Genomic DNA, 26,220 nt, shown 5'->3' with positions numbered 1-26,220 from the left:
ACTTCACAAGTAGAACACTTTTTTTCACCAAGCACTTCCCTGCTTCTCTTCTACCTCCTCACTTCCCACTGGTGCACTTCTACCTATGCATACAAACCCAAACATGCTCTTCAAAAATTTCTACAGGAAAAAGTCTTTTCTAAAATACTAAAACAACCCACTCCAGGGTTCAAACACAACAGGAGAAGATAATCTACTTGATTCCTTTTAACCCTTCAGTGCTATAACCCTAACTTACTATCACCATCCTAGACTGTTATTCTAAGGAAACTGTGAGCTTCCCAAGGTACAAAGACAACCCAAGTCATAAACAAAAGGGAAACCACTGGGCTCAGCACACAGCGGGTCCCGTACAGCACTGGTCCACCCATGAGGCCACGTGAGACGGTCGCCTCAGGTGGTATATTAGCAGGTAACGCCCATGGCTTGTCTTGATTCCTCTCCCCACTACCTGTAATTGAAAAGGAAGGAGATAATTGAGAAAGTGTGGAGGAGAGTGTCTCCAATGCTCTAGAGCAGGGGTGTCAAACTTATTTCATATAGAGGGCCAAAATTAGCATTCATTGTGCTTGCTGAGGGCTGGAAGTGACATCATTAAGCAGGAAGTGACAGCGTAAAGCACCATTAAGGCCAGAAATAAGCACTTCGTTCTCATGTAAAAACTCATTAGCTGCAAAAGACAGAAGAGAAAATGTGCAAATCTTGTTCACATTTTCAAGATATGAGAGAGCCCAATAATAAGGGTGGCCCAATTGTAACAAGAGCCAGATAAATTGCTTTCAGGGTCACATTTGGCTTGCGGGCCTTATGTATGACACCCCTGCTCTAGGAAACCACACTGATCTCCTCTACCACTTCCTCTTCTGCTTCATTTGCCTCTTCCTTTTCAAGAAAGAGGTCCACTGGTTAAGCAAGATGGCATTTGGTGTCCCACCTCAGGCACTATGAGACGTTGGGACAGCTCTGGTCCCACACCCCACACAAACTTGTCCTGGCCTTAAGGTTAGCCCCAGCAAAAACTGTACTCCGCAACACTTACAGCCCTGTCCTCTTTTTCGTTTTTTTTCACAGCTAAAGGTTTGTCTTCATCCTTAACCTGAGGAAGTCAAATAGAAAAGAGGCAATATTTCATTCACACGAAGTCAGGAAGTTTCAAAGCACAGATAGTTTTTTGCTAGCATATTCTAAGTAGGGCTGAGCATCCCTGCCAAGAGTGTGGCAGTTCTCACAAGTGCTGAGGGGTCCAAAGATTCTTGATAGGCCCCACACTGCTGACAGAGGGCCCATGCTGTGGCAGGAGTTGGAAATGTACATGCCTGCAGGAAATCCAGGGAAGAAAATTTTGTTCAACAAAAATCAAAGCAAGGTCATTTTTTAAAATAGTTACTTAACAAGGAAGGAGTAACAAGGGCCAGAAAGCATCATGAAAAAAGGGGGAAAGGGGAGCAGCTGTGGAGAAATCAAACAACTTTAAGCTCACTGGATTTCATATCTGCCATTTTTGGGGTAAAGCTCCATAAAAACAGTCTCCTAAATATTTCAAAGTGAAGAAATGGTTAATTACGATGACTGTGCCCTTTTGGGGCCATATTCAATCCTTTTGTTAAGATGGTGACTCTTAGACGGACTATACTCATCATACCCTAATGCAGTGTTTCTCAAACTGTGGGTCGGGACCTACTAGGTGGGTTGCAAGCCAATTTCAGGTGGGTCCCCATTCATCAATACTTTATTTTTAATATATTAGACTTGATGCTACCATGGGATGTGACTACATTTGGAGAAATGCTACAGACCTGCACTTTTAACAAGCTACTATGTATAGTCTTTTACGAATGATAGTAAAAGAGACTTACTTCTGGGTAAGTGTGGCTAGGATTACAGCCTAGGACGGTTAAAAAATTGTCCTGCTTGAAAGTAGATTTTTTTTAAAGAAACATTTCGGTTATTGGAAGTATCTTATTTCAAAAGTTTGGTTCAAGATTAAGTTAAATTCAGTACAATCGTGTTAAGAGTGTATAAATTTTCTCAAATCATGTGACAATCTGCAGTGATAGAGTTTTATCTATTCTGCTTAAAGAAAGCTAGCATATAGTTAAATAAGAAAGAGGCTTTACTGAGATACAATGAAATCAGTGCCACTGCAGAAAGATCACCTTTCCAAAAGGAATGGAAATGGCCCTTTGGCTCCTACCCTGATCACCATTATCCTGAGGTTCTCAAACTGGGGCTTCATGAAACCCCTGCTTAAGAGCCTCAGTCCCTGGCCCCTTAAAGTGCAGGGAGGGGGAAGGCAGCAGCGTGATCACCAGGACTGTGTCACTAACAGGGGCGAAGGGGGGTGTTTTTACTTACAGAGGGCTGCTGCAAGCTCCAGGAGTCGAGGGGAGCTCCACGCAGCCCTCCACAGGGCTCCCGCTTAGAATACTGAGAAAAAGTTATCACGAACCACTTAAGATTTGCAATCACTTTTTCTCAGTACTCTAAGACTCGGGAAGCCCTGCAGAGGGCCGTGCAGGGCTCCTCACAACTCCTGAATCTTGCAGCAGCCCTCTGTAAGTAAAAACACCCCCCTTCACACCTGTTAGTGGCACAGTTTCACTGTGAAACACTATTTTGTCCAATAATTGTCCAGAACATGCTTACGGAAAGTTCTGGACATTTACAGATAGGTCCAATCGTATCTCAGTTTACTTTGATGCAAGTCCAACATTGCTCAGTGGGACTTACTTCCAAATAAATGTCCAAATAGGTGCAGCTAAGGTTAGCCTTCAAGAATGTATACAAATTATTTAGTGCTGAAATTGACTGGACCATACTGCCAGAAATTTTTCGTCTAATAAATTTCTCTTTTAAGGGAATTCATTTTTTTGTTTAATAGACGACATAAGCTCACATGCAAACTTGCATATACTCTTTCACACGCTTAAAAACAATTTTTTTAAAATCCCAAACCAGTTGGTGCATTGAAGGGAAGGAGGAACAAAGTGTGCTATGATCATCTATGGCCAAGGAAGAATTCAGTATCATTTCAAAGCACACACATTTTGAAAATTAGCTGGGCCAGTAAAAAAAAGCACTAGTTCACTTACTCCATGTTTCTGGGTTTAATACTTGATGAAATGGCTAAACACTGCAGGGTCACCATGCCATTTAGGGCGCAATCCTAATCAACTTTCTAGCACTGACATAGCTGTGCCAATATGGCATGCACTGCATCCTGCATTGGGAAGGCAGTCAAGAAGTCCTCCTCAAGGTAAGGGCATGTTTGTTACTTTACCTTGGGGCTGCATTTTGACTAGGTCAGTGCTGAAAAGTTGGTTAGGATTGTGCCCTTACTCTTGCAACTACACAAATAGCTATCTGGCCTGCTTTCCTCCCACTCTCACTTCCCAATATACTGAGAGAGTTTCTGCAACCATCAAGCCCAACAGCTAAGTGTTCTCAGCAGAAGGGCTTGACTAACCATGACAGAAACAGAAGCTGAGACCTTGGAACTGAGACCTTGGGAGAAAACTGGAGGCAAAACAGCAGTGGAATGCAGGAAGGTAGGCTGGTAGACTGGGGGCAGTTTATAGCACAAGGCCAGGTAGTCCATATACTACCAAACCTCGATCATAAAATAGACACAGTAAAGACATCACATTAATCAGTGACTCAGAAGTGCATTAGTATCATTGTGTGTGGAGAGGTGTCAGCAAAATCTGCTTCAAAAATCACTCAAGCCATGCATTGGTGTATGACTCAGGGAGGTTCAGGTCCAAAACGCACACACCCCAAAGTTCCTGCAAGCTTGGGTTTTGAGCTCTTCTTCTCTGGTGGGAATGAAGTACCTGACTGCTTCTAAAAGCAGCATCCGGGTTCCCCAAAAGACCCAACTATTGCTTTTCCTAAGGGTGCTGAAAGTTCCTAAATGTCAAACACCAGCTCCTTAAAGTAACTCCTCAAAAAGGAGTAATGCAAATGTAGGAAAACAAGACAAGGAATGCTTAAAACCCTCATACTGAAAGCTCCCACAGAGAACAGTCCAACCCAGGCTTCCAGGAACAGCACTCAAGACCACCGAGGAGCTCTGATAAATGGTGGGGTTAGTACATGTTATAGATCAGGCATTCCAGAAAGGTGCTATGCAAAGTGCTTGGAGAGGGTGGCTACCAGTTTGCTCAGTTCCAATGCTTGGGGGCCCTCTGAGGAAGTGGGGGGATGGAGTTCCCACAGCAACCTCTGCTCTGTGCACAAGCCAGAAGGCACCCAAACTGACCACTAGCACTCCTGCCCATGGCCGCGACACCCCAGATCTCCAGCATGGTCTGCGGCATGCCAGAGCCACCACCTTCCATTGCGGAGACCAGGCAAAACCCAGTCCCTGCTCCCCAATAACATGCTTGTATGCCTCGTATGCAAAGTTGCAAAAGACAGAAAACTAGACAACCACCACAGCAAAGAGACTTCCCTTTTGCTCCCAGAATGCAAACCGCGATGAAAAGGCCATGGCCAGAGCTGTGTGGAGCTGGATGCCTGCAACCCTGACTGGGAGGAAAAAAGGGGAGAAAAGGTGAGACAGTAGCAAACATTAAGAGTCTGAAGGGCCAGGCCCCTGGGCCCCAGGCTCACAGCCACTTGTGCGACTGAGCAAGGGACTGACAGCAAGGGAAGGAAGGGGCCAAAGAATTCACAAGTAGCCACCAAATTCAACTTCAGTCCAGATTTGCCCTCAGACTCCAAAAACAGTTTTCAAGAAATGCTACTTCCCTTTACATTTGCTGGGAGTTATTTCATGCCTCTACAGTCACAGACTTTTTGGGGTTTTTTGAAAGCAGAAAGTGCAAAGTCAGGATTCTGGGGATCCCTAAGAGAGCTACTTTCCCTCAAATACAGGGAGCCCCCATCTCTCAGTGTGAAGAATGCTCACTCTAGTTATGACAACATCACTTGACTCTTCTTGCTTCCCAGCTGCATCAAACTTTAATTAAGGCTCATTCACCCATTTAACACATGGCACAGTATCCTCTATGGTTATATTTGTTCCTGATACAGATGCTTAACTGTACTGGCTAACAGTAAACAACTGTGAAACGCACTGAGCAATCTTTCTCTTCCTGCTTGCTTTAATTCTGCCTTGAAGGATTTTCATTCCAGAAGAAACAACCATCTTTAGTTAACCGAATCTTGTTTCCAAAAGTTTGAAACTACTAGACAAATGTCTCAAAAACCTGATTGCCACAAGCAGGTTCCTCACACACTAGCTGCAGCCTTTGCAAAACACCACGGCAGTGTAATGAAGGGTCAGGCAGCACCTCAACCTCAGTTAGCAATTCTGTTGGAATCATATCATTGCTGGTGCTGAAGGGCAGACTTAAAATGGGGTGACCTACAGACCCCTCACGCTACCTGTCCCTGGATCACCTGCCCATAATTACAGCCAGAGCAGCATAGCCTGCAAATACTTGTAAACTTCAGGAGAAGAAAGGCAACCACAAGGGAAATTACCACATCAACCATCACACTAATGAGAACATGTCTCAGAAATTGCTCAAAAATTGCCCAAAATAAATCCAGCTGCTGAGGATCCTCTTGCCGATGGAAGCGGAAAGAAATTGCCAGCCAGACCTAAAGCCTCCCCAAAGACCCAAGAGTGAAAGCACCTATCACGGCAATTGCCCCAAAGGTTTCATAGAGACATCAGAATGTAAAGGAGGGCAAGATAAGCACAAACAAGGGGGCGGGGTTCCATGTTTTTTTTTCCTAGTTACAAAAAATCATGGTCATTACTGAAACTGACAGGTGGCCAGTTAATTACAGACAATAGGGAAACAGATCTCACATTGCCACACAGCTGGAACCAATTGCCCCAGGATCCCAGGGAGCTGAACTGAACCTGAACTCAAAAGCCAGTTCAGAGAAATTTTTTCAGTGAACTGGAACTGAACCCAAACCTAAAATCTCTTTACTGCCCTCAAGCAGAACTGGAACTGAACCCCTAAAAGCTCAAAACATGATAAATGGTTCAAAACCAGTTCAATAATTTTTTTAAAAAATGGAGCACTTGAGAGACTCTTTAGAGCAGCAATTTTTAACCTTTTTCATCTCATGGCACACTGACGAGACACTAAAATTGTCAAGGCACACCATCAGGTTTTGACCACTGACAAGGCACACCATGCTACTGGTAGGGAGTTCAAATCCCCCAATTGCCCTACTAAAAAATGAGCTTCCTGAAAGTTATGCAGCACACCTGCAGACCACCCGTGGCACAGCAGTGTGCCACAGCACAGTGGTTGAAAATTGCTTAGAGCAGGGGTGTCCAAAGTTTTTGGCAGGAGGGCCACATCGTCTCTCTGACACTGTGTCGGGGGCCGGGGGAAAAAAGAATTAATTTACATTTAAAATTTGAATAAATTTACATATGTTTACATAAATGAATATATTAAAAATGAACTTATATGAATGAATGAATGTCTTGCAATAGCTCAAGGCCTATAAAAGGCCTTGCACAAAGCAAGGCTTGCCTTTCCTTTGCTGCCGCTACTGCATCACAGACGTGAAACAACAAGCAGTGGAGGGAGCCCTCGTTCCACAGCTCATACAAGAGGTCAAACAGTCGCCCTCACGCTGTGTCGGGCCAGTGTGGGCTCCAACAAATCTCTGGAGAGCCAGAGGCTCATTAGAGACTGGGGGCTCCCTGAGGGCCGCATTTAGAGGCCTCGAGGGCCGCAAGTGGCCCCAGGGCCGGGGTTTGGGCACCCCTGGCTTAGAGGAACTGATGAGGGCTCCTCTTTGATCTAGTTATTTGTTTGAAGCATTTTACCATCCAAGCAGAAGGCGTCAGGGCAGTTGTCAATTTCAACAAACACGATACAAGGTTTTTAAAAACCCATAAAGCATCCAGAAAGAAATACAAAAACAGTATTCCCAATTTTTAAAAGATACAGTAGTTGTATCGTGAATACAGAATCCAAAACAGCATCCTTAACAGAATTTAGCAAGCTAAAAGAAACTAAGCCCAAGCACAAGCCTAAACAGATGGTGTACCTCCAATAGCATGGAAGATATAGTCCCCAAAAGTTGAGCACTGTGCGAACCAGTACTATAGGACAGGGATGCCCAAACCCCAGCCCTGGGGCCACTTGCGGCCCTCAAGGCCTCCCAATGTGGCCCTCTGGGAGCCCCCAGTCTCCAATGAGCCTCTGACCCTCCAGAGATTTGTTGGAGCCTGCACTGGCCCTACACAACTGATCTCAGCGTGAGGGTGACTGTTTGACCTCTTTATTTTACTCAAAAGTAATCCCAATGTGTTCAGTAAGAGGTTGTAATCCTATCTTACTCAATGGAAACAAACACCTCTAGCTATAACAAATCAGAGCTATATGAAACTGCATAATCTTAGATATGTTTTAATTGTTTTTAAGTGTTTTGTATTTTTAATGTTTATCTGTTGCCTTGCATTTTAACTTGATTGTTAGCCGCCTTGGGTGCCCTTTGGGAAGAAAGGCGGAATACAAATCAATCAATCAATAAATATGACTGTACTGATCCCAGGCAATGATTCAGGACAGCCTCCAAAGCCTCAGATGGGATGGCGATGCAGATGGCAGGAAATTTCCCTCTTCACTCTCTTTTCTTCAATAAAATTGTCTTAGAAAAATGCCAATTAACTGAGATTTAATTGATTAATCAAGTAAAACTCATTGCTTTATATATAATAAGTTTTATTGTCTTTTTAACTGAACTCTGTAAGCCACCATGGGCATTTGCCTTGGCAAGGGACAGGTGGGATATAAATTTTTTAATAAACTTAAATACACTCATCCGATTGACAATTATTTAATTGACTGAAAGTCTGAAATTCATTTATGATTGCAGAATGCAACCAAAACTTACTCATACAGATATATACAGGCATGCACACATACTTAACCAACAACTGCTTCCATGTTCCGAGACAATGGCTCTGCCTTCCTTGCAAGACTCATTCCACCCCAAAGCACCTGGCTGATTGCTGCTGAGCAGGAGAATACTAGGCTAGCTGAAACAGAGCTCTGATTCTACACGACTCCTCGCGCAACACATCCGGCAAGACACTGACTAAACTGTCCCACACAGGCAGCACAAAGTAAAAGGGAAAACTCTTCAGTTTCCTGCCTTTGACAGATTAAATAGCTAACCCAGCACGACAGAAACCAGGAGGCAAAGCAGTCCATTCCCAAGTCTTCAGTGAGAATGACTTTAACAGTCCCTCCCTGGTTCCATTTGGAAAGGGTGAGGCTTGGCTTCTCTCCAGCAGTGGGGTGCTGTGCACAATGCCAACCTAATGCCAAAATCCCCCATGCTAAAGCACATTTCATGGACTCCCCCCCCCCCATCTATTGTCAGTGAGTCCTGAGGCTGCCTGATCAGCTAATGGGCTTTGGCACAGTGAATGGGGAGACATCCCAGTTAACAAAGACTCCCCTCAATTCTGCCACCAGCTGTAGGGCACAGATCAGCAGGCACAAAGGCAGCCATTTCCTCTCCACTAGAGAGGCGGCAAGCACTGGGGAAAGCTGGTGGGGCACCTGGGCTTTTGGCATGCTACCCCTGGTCCCCGAGTCCCCAAGACAGGTAGGGAAGAGGGAATTCTTTTGGCACACCACATACCTTCCTTTGCACCTCACTCTAGACAGAGATGTGCTCCCTGGGGCATTTGGTGGGCCGCTGTGAGATACAGGAAGCTGGACTAGATGGGCCTATTGCCTGATCCAGTGGGGCTGTTCTTATATTCTTATGTAGAATACTTTACTCAGCAGTTATTCTGAGGCACTGACTCCATGTCAGGTGACTGCTGCTACTGCCTGGCGAAGCCTCCTCTGCATGAACAGCTTAAACAGGGAGAGGGTCAGGTCAGCAACCCAGCCACTGCTTACTCACCCTGCTCACTTTGGGCATTCAGCCTCTGAGCCACAGCTTCTCCCAATGCCAGAGGACAAGAGACACTAGCCCTCCACAAGGGGTGAGGAACATATTGCCTTTTTTGGCTCTGTGAGTCATAGCCATGCCTTGGCTATTTATCTGCTATCCATGGAGAGGGACAATGCACTGAATTCCCACATACTAAGGACCAAACATCTGCTCATCCAACCTTACTCCAGCTTCCGAGATTTCATCAGGCTCCGCTCTATATTTTCAAGTTTCTCTAATGATGATATTGCTAGAAACTTGCTTTAAAAAAAAAACAAACAGATATTTTCAAGCCATAGTATATCACTCCCCAGTACTCACACTGTACAGAAATGGAAGGTTAGAATGCACACAAACAATTGCACTTGAGGAACTGTTCTGAGTCAAGAAGCTTGCTGATCTTTCTGCAAGGATGGTGGTTGGGGACTCCTTGGCCTCAAAACCTGAACTCAGCCACAAGTGCCTTGTCAACTCCACACATGCTCTCATCAGCCAGCCTAGAGGAGCAGACCTAGATCCTTCACAGCCCACCAAATCTTCTGAAGAAGCACCCAAGCACTCACACCAAGCCTTTGCAAGAGAGTAGCCCCAGCAAATCAATTCAGAGGGTTGACTTGAAGTTATAAAGCAAGTTGGGGTTAGCATTTCCCAGGCTGGTTAGCTTCCTCCCCACCAGTCAGCCACACAGCACACAGGGCAGTGAAACTGGCCACATGGAAAAACCAGGGTCTGCCACACTCCATTTTTGCCATACTCTTTTCCTGCCAGGAGTAAAGTATTCCTGCTATTCCCGTTTTTCCTTAAACCAGGGGGAGACGGAATCAGAGAAGGGGAGGGGGGAAATCGAACCTTTTGCTAAATCAATGACTGGGAAACTGCAGCAGAACAGTCTCCAACCCCCTTGAGCAGAAGCAACTATAAATAGAGCAGAGTACCAATAGTGGCCTGCTCCTGGCTGTCCCGTAAGCCACAAGAGTCAAAGCAAACCCCCCCCCCAAACTAGTCACTCCTTCACTGTTCCTCCGAGCCACCACCACCCCTCCACTGTGAGCCAGGGCATGTTACCTGAAGAGTTTTCTACCTTACCAAGGGCTGGGGGAGGCTAAAGCCCCACAGACACTCAGAGGAGGCAGCAGAGCAGGCACCCCAGCAGGGCTTCCGTTGGAAAAGGAGCGAACGAAATGCGATAGGTAAGCCAAGTGTCACTCCGCTGCGCAACGGCCGGAGGCAGAGGGACAGCTGAGCTGATACAGTCAACCTAAAAATAGCCGAGAATGCGAAGCAGACATTGCTGTTCCCCAGCTGCCCCCTGGCCTGAGTCTCAAACAAGCAGGTCTTTTACAACCCACATGTGAAGAAAACCAGGGTTGGAGTGGGGGGGCAGCGAGGTAGCTGGAAGGAAAGAGAAGAAGTCTCATCATCACAGACCAGGGAGAGGAAGTGATGTGGGTGTCTGGCAGCCAAGCCGTTACTGCAGGAAACCATTCTCTGAGTCTGTTGCTCAGCTTGCCAATTCCTCACCCACAATATCAAGTCTTTGGCCATATATATGGCTATGTCACACAAGCAGCGAGGAAACGGCACCCGCAGTACTCCTTGCGCACACAGGCTTCCAGAAAAAGAATCACTATGCTAAACACAGAAGGGTGCATTACTTTCATACAGCAGCAGCTCACTGCCAGATTAAATCTGGCAGTGAATTCTGTACTGTTCAACCACTTCACAAAAATAAGTATTCTCTCATTGTAGAAACACGTGTTAAGTTTCCTGCACTGCTTCACAGTTATGGTCTGGGTTATACTGTGTGGGGCTCTTAGTAGTGAGCATTTGCTCGCACTCTGCTGAGTCACTGGAAGAAAGCAGTTTGTTTGCATCTTCCAGCCTGGTGGGGGTAGCAACATTTGAAGAGTAAAGCATCACACCACTTGCCTCTGAGCAACAATTTTCAAGCCCTCCTCGAGCTGCAAATTCATTAAGCGTTGGGGAAGCATCTACCAGAGACGTTATATAATCCCAGAATATTCAGCCATCAAGCGGGGGGATAGACAAGGTGATCCATGGACTCCCTTCCAACTAAAACCTATAAAACTATAGATGCTGCTAAAAAAAAAGACACACAGCAAACGTGCAGCCATTTCCATGGTTACCAACACTCAGTACCAGGAAAAGGGGACGAACTGAAGAGCTTCCTTCCACTTGACTGGGTGGGGAAGGGGGACATTTCAAAAGACATGGCACATGCCAAGGGGCTGACCTCAGCAGGGCCACATGCATTCCCAGGAAGCACCACTAGCCAATACTTCCACAATACAAACCACTTATACTGGAGGGAAAGCGCACATGGGGGCTGAAAGCTAAGAGCTCCTACTTCTTCCCATGGGGGCGCCTGCTGTGCTATTTATTCCTACAACAGGGTGAAGTTCACTCAAATAGGTGTGCAAACAGAGCTCAATCGCTCCACCATGCTTAAAGTCATACCCAGCATTTCCTTTGGTGCGACTTAGTGGGCAAGTTCTTGCAGGCAGACAGGGAACTGGGTTAAGACAACAGGGCCTTGCCTGAGGCCACCACTGGCTGCATGAGGCAGTTTGAACCATTCTCGTAACTGATGCTTTAAAAGAATGAGACACATTCATAGAAGAATAGGCTTAACAGCTATTAACCATGATAGCTCAGTGGATCCTTCATGTATGGAGGCAGTATATCTTTCTGGGTACTGGGAACAGACAGGAAGGTGGTTGCCTTCCCGTACCATTTTAGAGTTTCCCCAAGGAGGCATCTGATTGGCCACTCTTGGAAACAAACAGTGGGACTAGATGTATCTTGATCTGACCCACAAAGGTGATTCTTAATGCTATTATTGCTCAATTTATTTGGTCTCTTCCCCAAGACTAAAGACCAGACAAGCTACCCCACATTACAGTTGCTCTGTCCACCCAACTTTACAAAATGTTTGTATAAAGTCACATTTCCCTTGGTCAGGAGTGTCTCTGTTCTGACAGCCCTGCATACTGGCTGAATGAGTTATAAATAGGCACAGGATCGAGGAAGGGTGAGGGGCTGGGGGAACAAGTCCTTCAGGGGCTTGGCTTGCATAGCTGAACTGGTGCCTCTTCCTAGATGATGAGCCTTCCCTTCCCCCTCTCAGCTTAGTTTATAAATCCAGGAAGGAGGTGCTGCTCTGTACCCCTAATCTTAGACACTATCTGCTCCTTTCCTAAAAACAGGGTGCTTTCAGTATGTCTCAGCCCCTCCATTCCCAGATTCAGAATATTAAGCATAGAATGAGGCACTTACAAAACCAGTGCTTTGAGGGATAACTTCCATAAGCAAGCCACACCACACAATGAGGAAAAGGCATATTCAGCTCAGCCCACCCTTGACTAGGTGGGTTGCTGGTTACCAGGTTGGGGGGAGGAGCAAAGTCTGTAAACAAGTCTGTAAACAAAGTCTGCAAACCAGAACCAACAGGGCATTTGCACTCCTTTCCAAACTTCTTTAGAACTTAGTTCTCCTGCTTCTCAATAAAGGCCGATTTCAGTGACTACATAAGAATCCCAAAACTAACTACCCTTCCTCAGTATATTTGCTGCTCCTTTCTTGCAGCCAACCCCAGAAAGTCACATTTTGTTCCATTTACCCTTAACTGCCCACCTTCTTGCCTTTTTTCTTCAACACCCCCTTCTCTCCACCTTCAAGGATTCTGGAGGTAAGAACTACAGCTAAGATCAAATATTGCCAGCTTTTGCATTTTCAGGGCCCCTCTATTCTTGAAATGGGAGGGGAGAGATTCAGGCACATAAGTCAAACTCTCCAAGGTGGTTGGTCTCTATAATAATGCCTCAAAACTATCTATTGGACAGGACAAACAAAACTAAGTATGGTGTCTTCACTTCACACAACTGGTAACAAAAGGTGCTCACATAAATGATTCTGGGGATGAGAAATTTAACCAACCTTGATTTAACAAGTGGTAAGGCTGCTAGAGAACAAAAATTGTTCTATGGGCCAATGTATTCCAAGGGTTATCCATTTATCATCCCCATAACTATGTTTAAGATGTGAAATAAAAAAATTCTCCACTTAAGATACCACTTGAGAGTGTTGCTATCATTGTGAAGCCTGGAAAGAATGAAAACATTTCACGTTTAAGAGTAACTGCCCCAAGCAGTATAATATTTGGAATATATACGGGGCAAACAAAAAATGTTTTAAAAGGAAGGAAGAGGGATTCACTTATGTGAGAGAAAGGAAACAGGCACGACATTGGTAGAGGTGAGAGAAAACAGCTATATTTTTTACGAATTTCAGTATTTCCCAAAGTTAGATGAGCGAAAGTGGTGTTGTGTTTTTATTCAAAATTTACATTATGATTATAAATTATCATTGCTTTAAAAGTGTACTAGGCAGGTGATATAGCTGGTATAGTGTCAGCAGGGCAGTCACAGTCATTAACCATGTACCCCACCCATTAAATAATAAATAAAAACCAAAGAAAACAGTTTTATTTTTTTCCACAGAATTTTTTGGGAAGGGTTATTTTACAAAAATGAGAAGTGCAGAAGTGGTGTTATGTGTTTATTTCGTTATCACCATTTTCTCCCATCTCTAATCACTGTAATTGCGACTATACCTGCTTACCACCTCTGCACTAGCTAACTCTGAGAATCCAGTCGTATCCTATCTGCATTGCCCCATCCTATGTAGTCCCACTGTAGACACCCAGCATTCTTGGGAATGTTGGGAGAGTGGAGCCAACTATTGATTTAATAGCCTAATACAGATCCTATTTCCTATAAGTCTTCACACACACAAAAAAAGTGCTATATGCTGGTGCCATCTACTGGACAGAAATGGGACTGGAGAAGTCTAAGAGAACTAGAATTGATGGAGAACAGACAATAGAGGTGCAACAGTCCATGCACTGAAGTTAGATTTCATGAATGCTATTTGTTTTGTCTTGTTTTCATTTTTATAACTCCTTTCCTCCAAGGAGCTCAGGATGGTATACATGGTCCCTTCCTTCCTATTGTCCTCACAACCACCCTGTGAGGAAGGCAAGGCTAAGATATAGTGACTGGCTCAAAATCACTAGGAAGCTTCAAGGCCACAAACGTGGCTTCCAACAGGATCACAGGAGATAAGGGATTACAAGATCATCTAGTCCAACCCCTTGCTGCACAGTAAAATGAGCCCTGCACTGATCCACCTATGCAATTTAGACCACAGAGTAATAGCTGTAGCTGACTGAAACAAATGAATCCAGTTATGTGCTACCAAAAAGAGAAATATACACATTCCTGTTTTTACTGGTTATTGTCTGGAGAATGAAGACAAGGACTTAGCCATCAGTCCAGACAATTTCATTAAACCAGTACAGTGTAGTGGAAAACATGTTTACTTGGATAGGGAAACCAGGGTTCAAATTCCACTGAGCCATGATTGCTCCTTGGTGGGCTTGGACAAGTCTCTCTGCAAGAATTGCAGTGAATACAACGTGAAATGACTCCAGGTGAGCTGGCCTAAGTTCCTAAAGAGGAGTAGGTGAAAACATGATTAAACAAACATATGAAGCTGCCTTCTACTAAATTGGTCCATCTAGCTCAGTACTGACAGGTAGCAGCTCTCTAGATATCTTTTCCAGTCCACCCTGAAGATGCTGCTGGGAACTGAACCTGAGACCTTCTCCATATAAAGCCTGTATTCTACCACTAAGCTACCACTTCTCCCCAAGAAGGGATCCCTTTGATCCCCACTTTCCTAGCCCCCAGTAGACCTCAAGAGGATCCCAGAGAGACAGAACAAATGGAGAGACAATGAGGCTGAGGTTAAACAATGAGCTACAGAAATGCTCAACCCAGAAAAGAACTACTCATTGAAGTCCCCACTGCCCCCAAGATACCCTCATCCCTTTCCAAGCTTCCAGCCCTCATCCAGTTCCTTGTGACCTTCTTTATCTCCAGTTACTCAGCTTTGCCTTCCTTAGCACAACCAGTTCCAAAGCCCATACTGTTCCTTGGAAAAAACTGGGTTGAGGGGAAAGGGAGGGTTAGGCTCAACTACACACTTGGCTCCAAAATGTCTCCTGAAGGCCAGTAGCCCAGGGACTCATCATCATCAAAACTTTCCTGTTTGTCTCACATTCTGGCCTAAATAGGTTGCTCAGCAGAGGAAACTGCACAGCAGGATCCATTCAGTTGACAGCTGGCTGCTTCCTGCCCCTGCTCCAAACAAGCCCTCTGTGAAGCCCCTGAGGAAAGCCTGGAGTCAGAAAGAGAGAGAGCACACAAGTGAGCAAGCACTCCCGGTTCTCTTTTGGCCAGACATGGCACCCCAAAGAACCAGTATCATATACAAAGAGTTCCAGCAGAGGTGGACGCAAACCTGCACTCCTTCGCTCGCTAAGGGCAGAATGCACTCAGCAGGGCAACCAACACCACAGAGCTCTTCCTCCTGTTCTCCATCACCAAGTCATTCCACTTAAGAAACTGACCAGCAGGCTCTAGCCCAGCCCTTTTCAACCTATGTGCCACAGCACATCGGTGTGCCACTAATGGTTCACAAGTATGTCACAGGAGTTTGGGGGAAGGTCATTAGTAAGGCCATTGGGGAGATGTGAGCCCCCACCCCACCAGCAGTGTGGTGTGCTTTATCAGTGGTCAAAAAACTGATGGTGTGCCTTCACCATTTTAGATGAAAAAGGTTGAAAGTGGCTGCTCTAGCCGGACATCGGCTTCCTACAATACCTTTCCAAAGATTTCCTTCTGACCAGAATCCACAAGGGATAAACAAAAGATAACCTCCTACAGCACTGCAGGGGAAGGCAAAAGCAGCTACCAAAGCCAGCTGTCCGCAACAAGAGGACCAGGGTACGTTTTAAGGTCTGCCCGAGTTCATGCTTGACTTTCACCTTGTATGAAATAGACACCAAAAGTTAGCAAGGCACCCAAAGGAAATCCCCACCCCCCAATTAGCCTAGCAGAGAAGGGGAGTTCAAAACAAATAACTCCCTTCTGCTTCCTCTAATCTTCTTGGGGGATCCACACACTGTTACACTGTTGAGGGGGAAATTAATTTAGGGAAAGAGCACCCACTGGAGGGTAGAACTTCCAAAAGCACACAGCCACCAAGAGAATACATATCTAAGAAAGGAAGTTTGAAAACTGACATGCACAGCTGAGAAATTCAGAAGATGGTACAACCTTGCCCTGCTAACTAAGCAAAGAGGCACCATTTAAAGTGGTGCTCCTCTTCAATCTTGCAGGGGTGAGGAACTGCCCCTCTCCATCCCAGCATGGTGCCTTTTCCAGTGGCCATTGCTAGTGTATTTTTTAAGATTGTGAGCCCTGTGGGGACAGGAAACCATTGACTTATTTTACTATGTAAAGCGCTTTGTGGACTATTGTTAAAGAGTGGTATATAAATATTCTTAATAATAATAAAACCAGAAAGTGTACAGAGCAAATTGGAAAGAGAACAAGACCAAAAGGGAACATAAAATCCCAGCTGCCTCCTCCTGACCCGATGAGTTTCTGACAAAACCAAGCACCCCCTCCGTGGGCTCCTTGCCACAAGCCCAGAAGCTCTCATGCTGGAATGCCATTAGATGCAAGGGATTGTGTCTGCCTGTACCAAGGAAAATACCAATCAAGGAAGGAGAACTGCAGGCAGCCCCAGGAAAACCCAAGGCTTTTGCCTGCAGAATACCATCTGCCCAGCACAGAAATTCAAAGTATCCAGGATCAGGAAGAAAGCACAACCTCAGCACTCATGAAGAAGGTCTCATGCAATGAAATCAGCCAATTCAATGAGAGCTCGCCAGGGATCCAAAGAGCTGTTTTAATGTTCTCATCCTCAATCTTCATCCAGAGGGAATCCCTACAACCTCCTTTAGCTAGGCCACATTAGAATTCTGATCACCTCCACAGAATAATTCGTTTAACCCTGACTCCCAACATTTTACACTCAGAGTATGCCCAGAAAATATAAATACTGTAATAATCAGCGCTTCAAAAGAAACAAGGACCTTGGAATTGCTCTCTAGGGTCCGTTTGTTAGGAAATTGCCTCAAGCAGTAATTCTCAACCAGTGGTACAGGTACCACCAGTGGTAATTGAGGTGGTGTCTGGTGGTACTCAAGGGACCCCTGGACACCTGCTGCCACACTCGAAAAAGCCCTCCAGTCCACCCTGAGCCTCTTACTGGTGTCTGTCACATCGCATCTGGCCTCCCAACCCAGACGTAACTGGCAGTGATCTCATTGCCAGTTACTTCCGGTGGTACTTCAGATAGGTGGACCGTGTGAAGTGGTACAGCAGAAGGCAAAGACTTGGAATGAGATACAGTGTTTCTCAAACTGTGGGTCGGGACCCACTAGGTGGGTGGCGAGCCAATTTCAGGTGGGTCCCCATATTTTATTTTTAATATATTAGATTTGATGCTCCAATGGTATGTGACTGCATTTGGGGAAATGTTACAGAGCTATAATTTTAACAAGCTGCTATGTATATTCTTTTAACAATGACAGTAAATGGGACTTACTCCTAGGTAAGTGTGGGTAGGATTGCAGCCTAGGATTGTTAAACATTTTCCTGCTTGATGTCACTGCCAGTTATGACATCACTTCCGGTGAGTCCTGACAGATTCTCATTCTAAAAAGTGGGTCCCAGTGCTAAATGTGTGGGAACCACTGAGATACAAGTTCAACAGGACTATGTACATCTCCCAGCATACTCCAAGCTGCGCCACATGCTGGGATCAACACTTCTGACTGCAATGTTTACAATAGGAGCAGCCCTCCAACAGCTGGTGAAGAGACACTATGGATCAGGAGCTCAAACACACCCTTTGATTTCAAATGGATGGAGAGGCAAGATCAAGGAAAGCAGGATCAGTTCCACCCCTTCCCTGTCCCCTTGCAGTCTATAGCCATGCACAGCAGAGGGGCACACAGCTCTTTCATCAGGGAGTATATCTGGCAGATGGCTGACCACATTTGCTACACAAACAAAAAACCCAATCCCAGACAATTAATTCCTTACAAGGTGCTCTGTAAGGACAGCATCTGCTAGGGATACTAAACTGGCCCTCTCAAAAAAAGGCTGCAAACATGTGGAACATTCACCCCCTGCCCCCTTGGCACAATCACACTGGCCCACTCCTACAGCAACTTGAGAACTACTTCACTCCTATAATATTTGTGCTTTCAGCTAAACGGGGCTCAAACACCTGCTTGTCTTTAACTCTGGTGCTTCAAGATGAAAACTAGTAAAAAACCCCACACATTCCCATATCAGTTGTGCTTCTAGAACAGAATTTACACCCTGTCTAAGCACATAAGAAGAGACAAGAGCAGAGGTCCACCTAGTCTAGCATCCCATTTCCAACAGTAACCAGGAAGATGCTTCCAAAAAGGCAGGAGATGAATAGTTGTTAAGCTCCCCCCCTCCCCCGCAACTGGCATTCAGCAGCACACTGTATCTGAACATGGAGGGTTCCTTTAGCTACCACAGCTAATTTTCAAAGCCATCTAAGACAACTTGGCCTTAGACACCTTGTGGCAGTGAATTCCATAAGCTATTTACACACTATGTAATTAAGTGCTTCCTTTGGTCTGCTCTGAATTCACTGCGCCTTCCATTTCACCATGCTTGTTCTAAATCTACAAGAGGGGAAAACACATGTATAACCACTGTATACCATACACACATATAACTATATACCATGCAAAATTTTATAAACTTCTACCATGTATCCCCCTTACAGTGTAGCCCTCTGCATATCTACTCAGATGTAAGTCCAACTGAGTTTAATGTGATTTACCCCCTGCCCCATACACGTGTATAGGACTGTAGCCTTAATAGTCTTTTTCCAACTTAAAAGTCCCAAATGCTTTAGTCTTCTCCAGTTTCATTTTTCTATTGCCCAAATGGCCTGTAAGACCTCTAGCAAGCACCCTAAGGGAAGCAGAAGTTGGCTTCCACTGGATCTTTCAGGGGAGATTAATGCCAACTACTACTGAACAAGTGAGTAGTCAGCAATACATTCCAGCAGAAAACCAACAACAAAGAGCTAATGTAAGCACACGTTGACAGTAAATTGTACCACTACTCCCATCTTGCCTCTCATAAGCAAGGACTGAGACTGAGTTGGGTGAATGAGATGCCCCAATGCCACTGCAGGACAAATGCAGGCAACGAAGCAGAAACCTCGGAGCTGTTAAAAGAGCAGATATGGATTGGGGGAGTACATGAACATAAGCTGTACAGACCACCTCGCTTCCATACAATCAGTGCTCTGCTCTGACTGGTAGTGTTTTCTCCAAAATGTCAGGCAAAGAAGGGTCTTCATCAGTCCTGCAAGCCAAGATCTCTTGGGGCCTTCTGCATGCATGAGAAATATGCACTCTGCTCCTGAGCTATGGGCCTCCAATATCAAACATCACAAGATAATAGCAGGAGACCAGGCCAGCAAGAATCCAGAGCCAGGAAAGTAGTTCTGGGCTCTGGCTGGAACTCCAGAGCTATATGCCAAGTAGAATTTGGAGGAATGATTCCTTTGACCCATACATCTCCCTCCTGAAAGCCATAGAGATTTAAGGATGGATGAAGCAAAGATAAGAGTCCCCAAGAGCAGCATGCCTACAGGGGGGTCTGGTCATTTTGAGGCGGCTGGAGAAAGCAGCGTCTGGTAAGCAGTCACATTCCCCCTTGGCTGCCCTGCTGAGCCTCAGGAATCTGGTTCCTTCCACACAGCCCCCCTGCAAACATCTGGCTTGTTGGCAGCTCAAGGGTTTGTGCTCTGCCAGCAGATTCCACTCATTCCTCATCAGAGTCTGCAGAGAGATTTTCAGTCTGAGCCCAGAGGCAGTTTCCTGTTTTTGCAAATCTCCCACCACCAACCTCAACCCCATACCACAAACCCATTCCCAAACACCAACTACGGCCCAGGCCAGTTTCAACAGCCTAAGTTATGGGAGTTTCACTCAAAGGTGTGTACCTTGCACAATTCTGCAGGCAACAGAGAAGCCACAATATGCATCCTGAGAAACTCGGTTTTCTATCTAAAATATGTTTCTAGCCCTTATGGTTCAAATATATGCCATCTCTGGTGAAATCTAAGAAACAAGAAACATCAATAACCTCACTGCTATCCTATTTCGTAGGGCCAAACTACACATTAAGAGGGAGATCCATAACTGAACTCCCAAATACAACTATACCTCCTATAATGCCATATATATGTTCCTGAAAAACAGAGTGCTGTGTGAAACACCACTATAGAGAAGTGGTTCCCAAATTGGTGGGTCACGACTCAACAGCCTGCGACGCACTGGCCTATGCCCCTTTAAGGGACGTGGAGGAAGGGAAGCAGTGATATGATCCCCAGGATAGTGCCACTGCCAGGAACAGAAGGGGGTTTCCTTACCTCCTACAAGCAGTGCCAGCATTCATGGTGCTGCAGGGAGCTCCATGGATGCAATTTAACGTTATAATGTAGATATGTTCACTCACCAGTGCACTGGGTTGGAGCCTGCTACAAAACTGACCAGGAGTGCCATTATCATTCCTCCTACATGGCAGCATTAGAAGATGATGGGAAGAGCTGCTTCCAGGAGGATCACTCAGGTTACAACTTTCTTTGGTACTACAGGGTAGACTGGCTTGCCCACTTTTTCTTCTCCCAAAGCATTTCCGGGCAGCAAAAACTGGTCCCGGGCTAGCCAGAATATACTGCTGTCATTGGCATAGCACTAATTAGAATACATTTTTAATTGTAATTTTTGAAGACACCACACCACAAGGATAGCTGTACTTTTCTGCACTGAACCTTTGACCATTTGTACAGATTTTAACCTTTTTCTTTTTTATAATACTAATAAAAATACGTATACTCAGGACAGAGTGCTATAAAGAAACTGTGTTATAGCTGTTACAGGAGACAATATCGTATTTTGCTTCTGGCAACAGCTAGTCCCACAAGACCCCAGTTTGGGGGGAAGAGGGTCCTCCATGTTGCACTTGTGCAATTTCTCTTCCATGATCAATAGAAGCTCCATGAGAGGGGTTCAGGATTTGCAACGGGGAAAAAACTCTGGGAAATGGGTCACAGAATTGTGACTTTCGTGGTGCAAAATTTCAAAATTTTCATTTTTAGCCCAGAAGATACACAAGTTGGGATCTGCCAGCAATTGTCACCTCCTTACATTCTAAGAATGCAAGGGAATTACCGTAACTACTGCTTCCAGCTACTTCAATATGGACTGCTCAAAGACTGGGAGGGCAGCTCATTCTGACGACAGGAAATTGCTCCCATCCATGCAGTGCTGAGACAAGACCTGGGAAGAGGACACGCTGGCAAGCAGGAACAGCAGTGGCGGAATGCTTCAATATTAGTTTAATATTCTGCAGAGTTTAATTCTATATTTTTGACCTCTTTTGAGCCCAAATTCCCCTTCAGCCACCTGTAGTAGTGAGGAATAAAACACACACACACACACACACACACACACACACACACACACACACACTGCCCATTAGCATGGCAGCATCATGCAGCAAGTGAGAGACCTTCCAGAAACTTCCAGTGGTTTTGGTCAAAACCAGAAGCCCACAGATGTTTGTGGTACAAAGGTTAAGTATCTGATGTGTACCACAAGGATAAACAAATCTCCCACAATTCCAACTTATAATTTCGTATCTGTTGAAACTCATCAGTGCTAAGCCCAAATTAAAAAAGTTTGAATGAGATGACCCCAGTACCAGACCTACAACACTGGGATACTGCCTTCCTTTTTCTCCAGTGCTTGTTCATATTTCTCCATGAGAAGATCAGTCATGGTAGACAGTAACATACAGCTATAAAACAGCATTGGGAACCAGTGATGTGGAGCAGGTGCCAGGCCTGTTAGGCTTCCTGGTGCCCTGCTTGCACCAGCTTGCACTTTCTGGTGCCCTTCCTGGTGTACATGACACACTGTTAGTTCAAGCAGGGCACCAGGAAGCCTAACAGGCCTGGCACCTGCTCCACATCACTGGTTCCCAATCCTTGGTCCGCGAGACCCTGAGAAGTGGTCTGTGATGTCTAAGGAAAAAAACTGCCTTTGATCACTTCCATTATCTCCCCACGGATCACCAGCAGCTGTTCTGAAGTGTTGATTGCAGCTGGTCCATTCTCCACCCTTTCTGGTAGTCCGTGGGGGCGCACTCGCTCAGGAGATAGTTCCCCACAGGCCATCAAAGAGGGTAGAGAACAGATCGCCCACAGCCAGCATCAAAAGCAGCAATCCACAAATCTTCTCTATAAATAACAGATCTCTAATAAATCTTCTCTAATTATCACAAATTTAATTGTAATTTTTGTGTGCAGGGGGGAGGGGGATTGCATGTGATCCACAACGATTCCAATTTTTGCCTCCGTGAACTGCGGGCTCCTCAAGACTGGAAAACACTACCCCACACGAACAGACAGTACACCCTAAAACATGCCCCAGAATTTTCTACAATGCGTTCCTTGGCAAGCAACAAGGAAAAAGTTATCTGACAGTAGAAAATCTGAAAGCACCTGGTCTACCCAAGCAACTGCTATCACATTCAGAGCCCTGATCAGTGACTGCAAAGACACTGCTACGATTGACAATAAGCAAGGAAAGCAGCGTAATGCCTGGTTTCATTTTCCCTGTTATCGTACACTGATCCAGGAAGAAGCAGGGAAGGGCCTTTCTACACTTCCAATTGTTTTGTCCCATATTAGTTTCTGTCCCATATTAAGCAATAAGAGGAGGTGAGAAGAAGCAGAAAGGCAAGCAGATAGTTCTTTAGAGAAAAGGGGCCCTATGCAAAGCATGCCATGTGGGGTGGGGGGCTCGAAATAACTCTCCCCATCACTGACCAACTGGGGCCAAGAACAAATGCCTTCATTTCACAGGAGTCTCCTCCTCTCACCAAAGTTTTAAACCAGAAATCTGAAGTTTTCGGTCTCCACATACAGAGGCATGCTTTTCCAGTGCAAGAAAAAGGGCATAGTTCCAAAGCAATGCCCCCAAATATGTATATCATTTCCTGTCTTAGAAAGAAGAGAGGACAATTTGGATTTAAATTAGGACCAGAAACATTCCAAATAACTTAGCTGGGCCAGGGTGGCGGGAAAGAAACACAAGGCCCTCTCACCCACCCACAAGTCTGCACCTGGGATACTGAAATGCAAGTGAATCTACAACACCTTTTGGCAGGTAAGACAGCAACACCTGTCCCTTCTCCATCAATCCTCAGATAATCTAAGTCGACACAGAAGCTTTAGCTAGGCCAATGTATTACCTGTCAGAAACATGCACCTTCAACTCTGTCCTGATTTCCCAAGACAGCTCATGACGTGGGGGCTGTGTTTGCTTCCGGGCTCACCCAGAGACCGAAAAGGCCCCTCCCTTGCAGACAAGCTGATTGCACAACCATGGAAGTAGGAAACTGGTTTGTTTGCTTGAAGGTAGCACATTCCTCAGTTAAAGACCTCATCAGCACAAAAAGTTCTCCCATGACTAAAAGTTGGAACCTTCCTGTCTGGAAGCAAAGTAGTCAGCCTGGAATCATTTTGAAGGGCATCCCAGATTCTGAGTGACTAGGACAGCCATAGATACACAGTACACATCTACATATTCTACTGCCTCTTCCAGGTCAGACTTCCACACCTGAACATCCTGCTAGCCACCAAAGCCAAGACTATTTCTCCATTCTTGCCTGCCTATTTTCTCCATTACCTGCCTGTCTTCCGTTGCCCTCATTTGAATTTTCCAATTACAGTACCCAACCCTTGAACTACTACAGTTTGCCTCCCTGGGCTTCAGTCTCAGCTACCTGAGCTACCAGCTACCTGCCTGAAACAAAATCCCACACACAGCACCTTTTGGGTCAATCACTGCCTCCTGCTCACTCAGTTGTCCCCAAGAATTGAGTGAGGGGCACATAATGATCCCCTGCAAACATTCTGCAGAGCATTCTCCTTGATGGAAGTGTTCTCCTCAGAGGCTTCCATGTGCATCTAGCCCAAGGCTGTGCATTTGCCAAGAAAAAAAAGGAGAGGAAGGTACATTCCAAATTATGCACTTGAAATAGATTCTGCAATCAAGCACATTTGCTCGTTTGGATTTTGGCATAATGAATTCTGCTTTCCTGAGCTTTCAAACACCGAGAATATTTTTGGCAACAGTGGGAAGGAAGGGGTGTCAGAAGGCAAAAAGTATCACTATGAAAACAGAAGCTGAAGGATTGTCGCCTTGGTGAGACACTCAAACTTAGCAAGCTGGGCTAAATATTTGAGAGCCGTTCTGACATGAAAATTTCCATCTGCATTATGGAGATGCAATTTCATGCTAGTGCTGGTAGATTAGGGTTCACATAAGAATAAAATTTGTTTCCTTATTGACTGGAAAGGCTGTTGTTGTCAGAGGAAAAGCACAGAGATGCATGTGAGTCTTCCAACATACAAAAGAAGAGGGATACAAACTCTCACATCTCAGCATTCCCAGTTACCAAAATGGCAATTTATCCAGAGGAATTTATGAAAGCCTTCAGCAAGGATACAATAAGGAGTTTACACTGCAACAAGGACTTTGCCTGCTCTTTGCCATATCTTCCTTGCAAAATGACCCCACCTTCCCTCAGCAGCCAAGTATCGAGGCAGCTCATTGGCAACAATTCTCCCTCACAGTTCTCAATAGACTCTCTGACGTCTTCCAGAGCAGTCATCTGCCCCTCAAGGGTAGAAAGACGTGCCCCCTGCAGTGCAAACTCTTTGGTGAGCCGTTCCAGGTTTCGGCACAGCAAGGCGGCACAGACGGGCGTTCAAGCACACCACTGCCATGTTCCCACTAGCATCACAGATGGCCCTTCCACATTCAGAAGGAATTTCAAGCGCAGTACCGGTTTCTCCCACAGCAAAAGAGGCAACGGTTTTGTCCAAAGAGCCTGCCATGGCTTGTTTACACTCCAAAAGGCAAGCAGCATAGCAGACCAGCTCCAATTCACCTAGGACCAAGACAGCTGCCGTTCTGTCATATTCCAGTCACGGTTAACTTTGCATTTACTTGAAGATTCCCTTCTCCTGTAGAAGCTGTGAACTCAGAAGAGAGGAGAATAAGAACTTCCAGCCTAAGCTGCTGAGAAAGAGGAAGGACAGGGAGGTGAAAAAAGCCAACAAGATCCTTCTATGAAGCTACAGACAAACAGCTCTGCTACCTAAACCCTCTTAATGTGCTAAATCCTCCCTGAACAAGGAGGGAAAACTGAAAGGGGCACAAAGATGCAAATACAAGTCAGAACCCATTAACTCAAGCAGAGAATCAGTGGCAACCTGCTGGCAGGTAGACCTTGCAGGGGAAGGGACGGGGCAATCACTTTGGCTGACTTGCAGCTGCTTGATCCCTTTATTGGATAGCAGGCTGAAGCAGGGAGCCCATGAAATCCTAAAGACAAAAGCAAAGTAAAAAGGGGGGCCTCTTGCTATAATATTTAACATACATTACATGCCTAGAAAACTAGACACAGTATATGAATGCACCTGGACTGTTCATCAAAAAGGTCAGGGGAAATCAGCCTGGATGCATACAGTAAGATGAATATCAATATACAATCTGTATTCAATACATTAAAACATGACATCCAAATCAATATGAATATATGCAAAAGCACCAAAATGTAGAGTAGGTCCCCAACTGCAAAGAGAGATATCTGCACTCAAGAGTAGTTTGGTGCATGAACAGAAATCTGGGAGGGGGGAAGTCTAATAGGTAAATTAGAACTCAAGTGTGAACAAACGGGGGGGGGAGCAGACAACACATTTCAAAAGGGTGAGAGGGCGATCCTTGGCAGCAAGACTTCAATAGGGCAACAACTAGCAGAAAGGCAAATAAAGGAGGTATTGAGTGGCTAGCAGCAGCCACTCAAAACTCTCATGGTTCTCAACAAAACCCCACTGGTGTTTGGAAGGGTTATTTCACCATCATGTATCAGGTTTCCTTTCCTGCCCCATACACATTTCTGGGGTATTAAGAGGTACCATTGCTAGAGAAAGGCGGTTGGGTTGAGTTAAACTGGAGTTCATCAATCAGGCCCCCTAAATGGCTTACTGAGAGAAAGAAAATAGACATTCTTTCAAGTGCCCATTCAGAATATTTCAGTGCTTGTGGCTTTGGCAGAATTAACTGATGAGTTCCTTTAGCACCAGCCAATAACCCTCTGGTTGAAGCTGGCGCTGTAATCTGCCCTCCAAGGCAGGAGACTCATCACCAGT

General features: G+C 45.3%; 1 protein-coding gene across 5 annotated transcripts in view; it reads right to left on the bottom strand.

Moving 5' to 3' along the window:
- MYO18A (myosin XVIIIA) overlaps positions 1–26,220 on the bottom strand; it is a 146,460-nt gene that overhangs the window by 95,159 nt on the left and 25,081 nt on the right. For 2 of the 5 annotated variants that reach the window (XM_066636517.1, XM_066636518.1), the window contains exons 1-3: positions 10,024–10,183; positions 4,456–4,530; positions 1,040–1,098 (exon numbers count right to left, since the gene is read on the bottom strand). The exons of 2 other annotated variants lie outside the window; for them this stretch is intronic. In XM_066636517.1, coding sequence (XP_066492614.1) covers positions 1,040–1,098; positions 4,456–4,492 — 96 coding nt within the window. In that variant the 5' untranslated portion in view covers positions 4,493–4,530; positions 10,024–10,183. Of the gene's footprint in view, positions 1–1,039; positions 1,099–4,455; positions 4,531–10,023; positions 10,184–26,220 lie in introns of those variants that run through there. One more of the 5 variants, XM_066636520.1, reaches the window with a different exon arrangement.

This window comes from Tiliqua scincoides, chromosome 8, assembly GCF_035046505.1.
Source record: "Tiliqua scincoides isolate rTilSci1 chromosome 8, rTilSci1.hap2, whole genome shotgun sequence".
NCBI classification, from domain to species: Eukaryota; Metazoa; Chordata; class Lepidosauria; order Squamata; family Scincidae; genus Tiliqua; species Tiliqua scincoides.
Note: the sequence above shows the minus strand (reverse complement) of the source record. Positions and strands in the feature narration are given on the sequence as shown.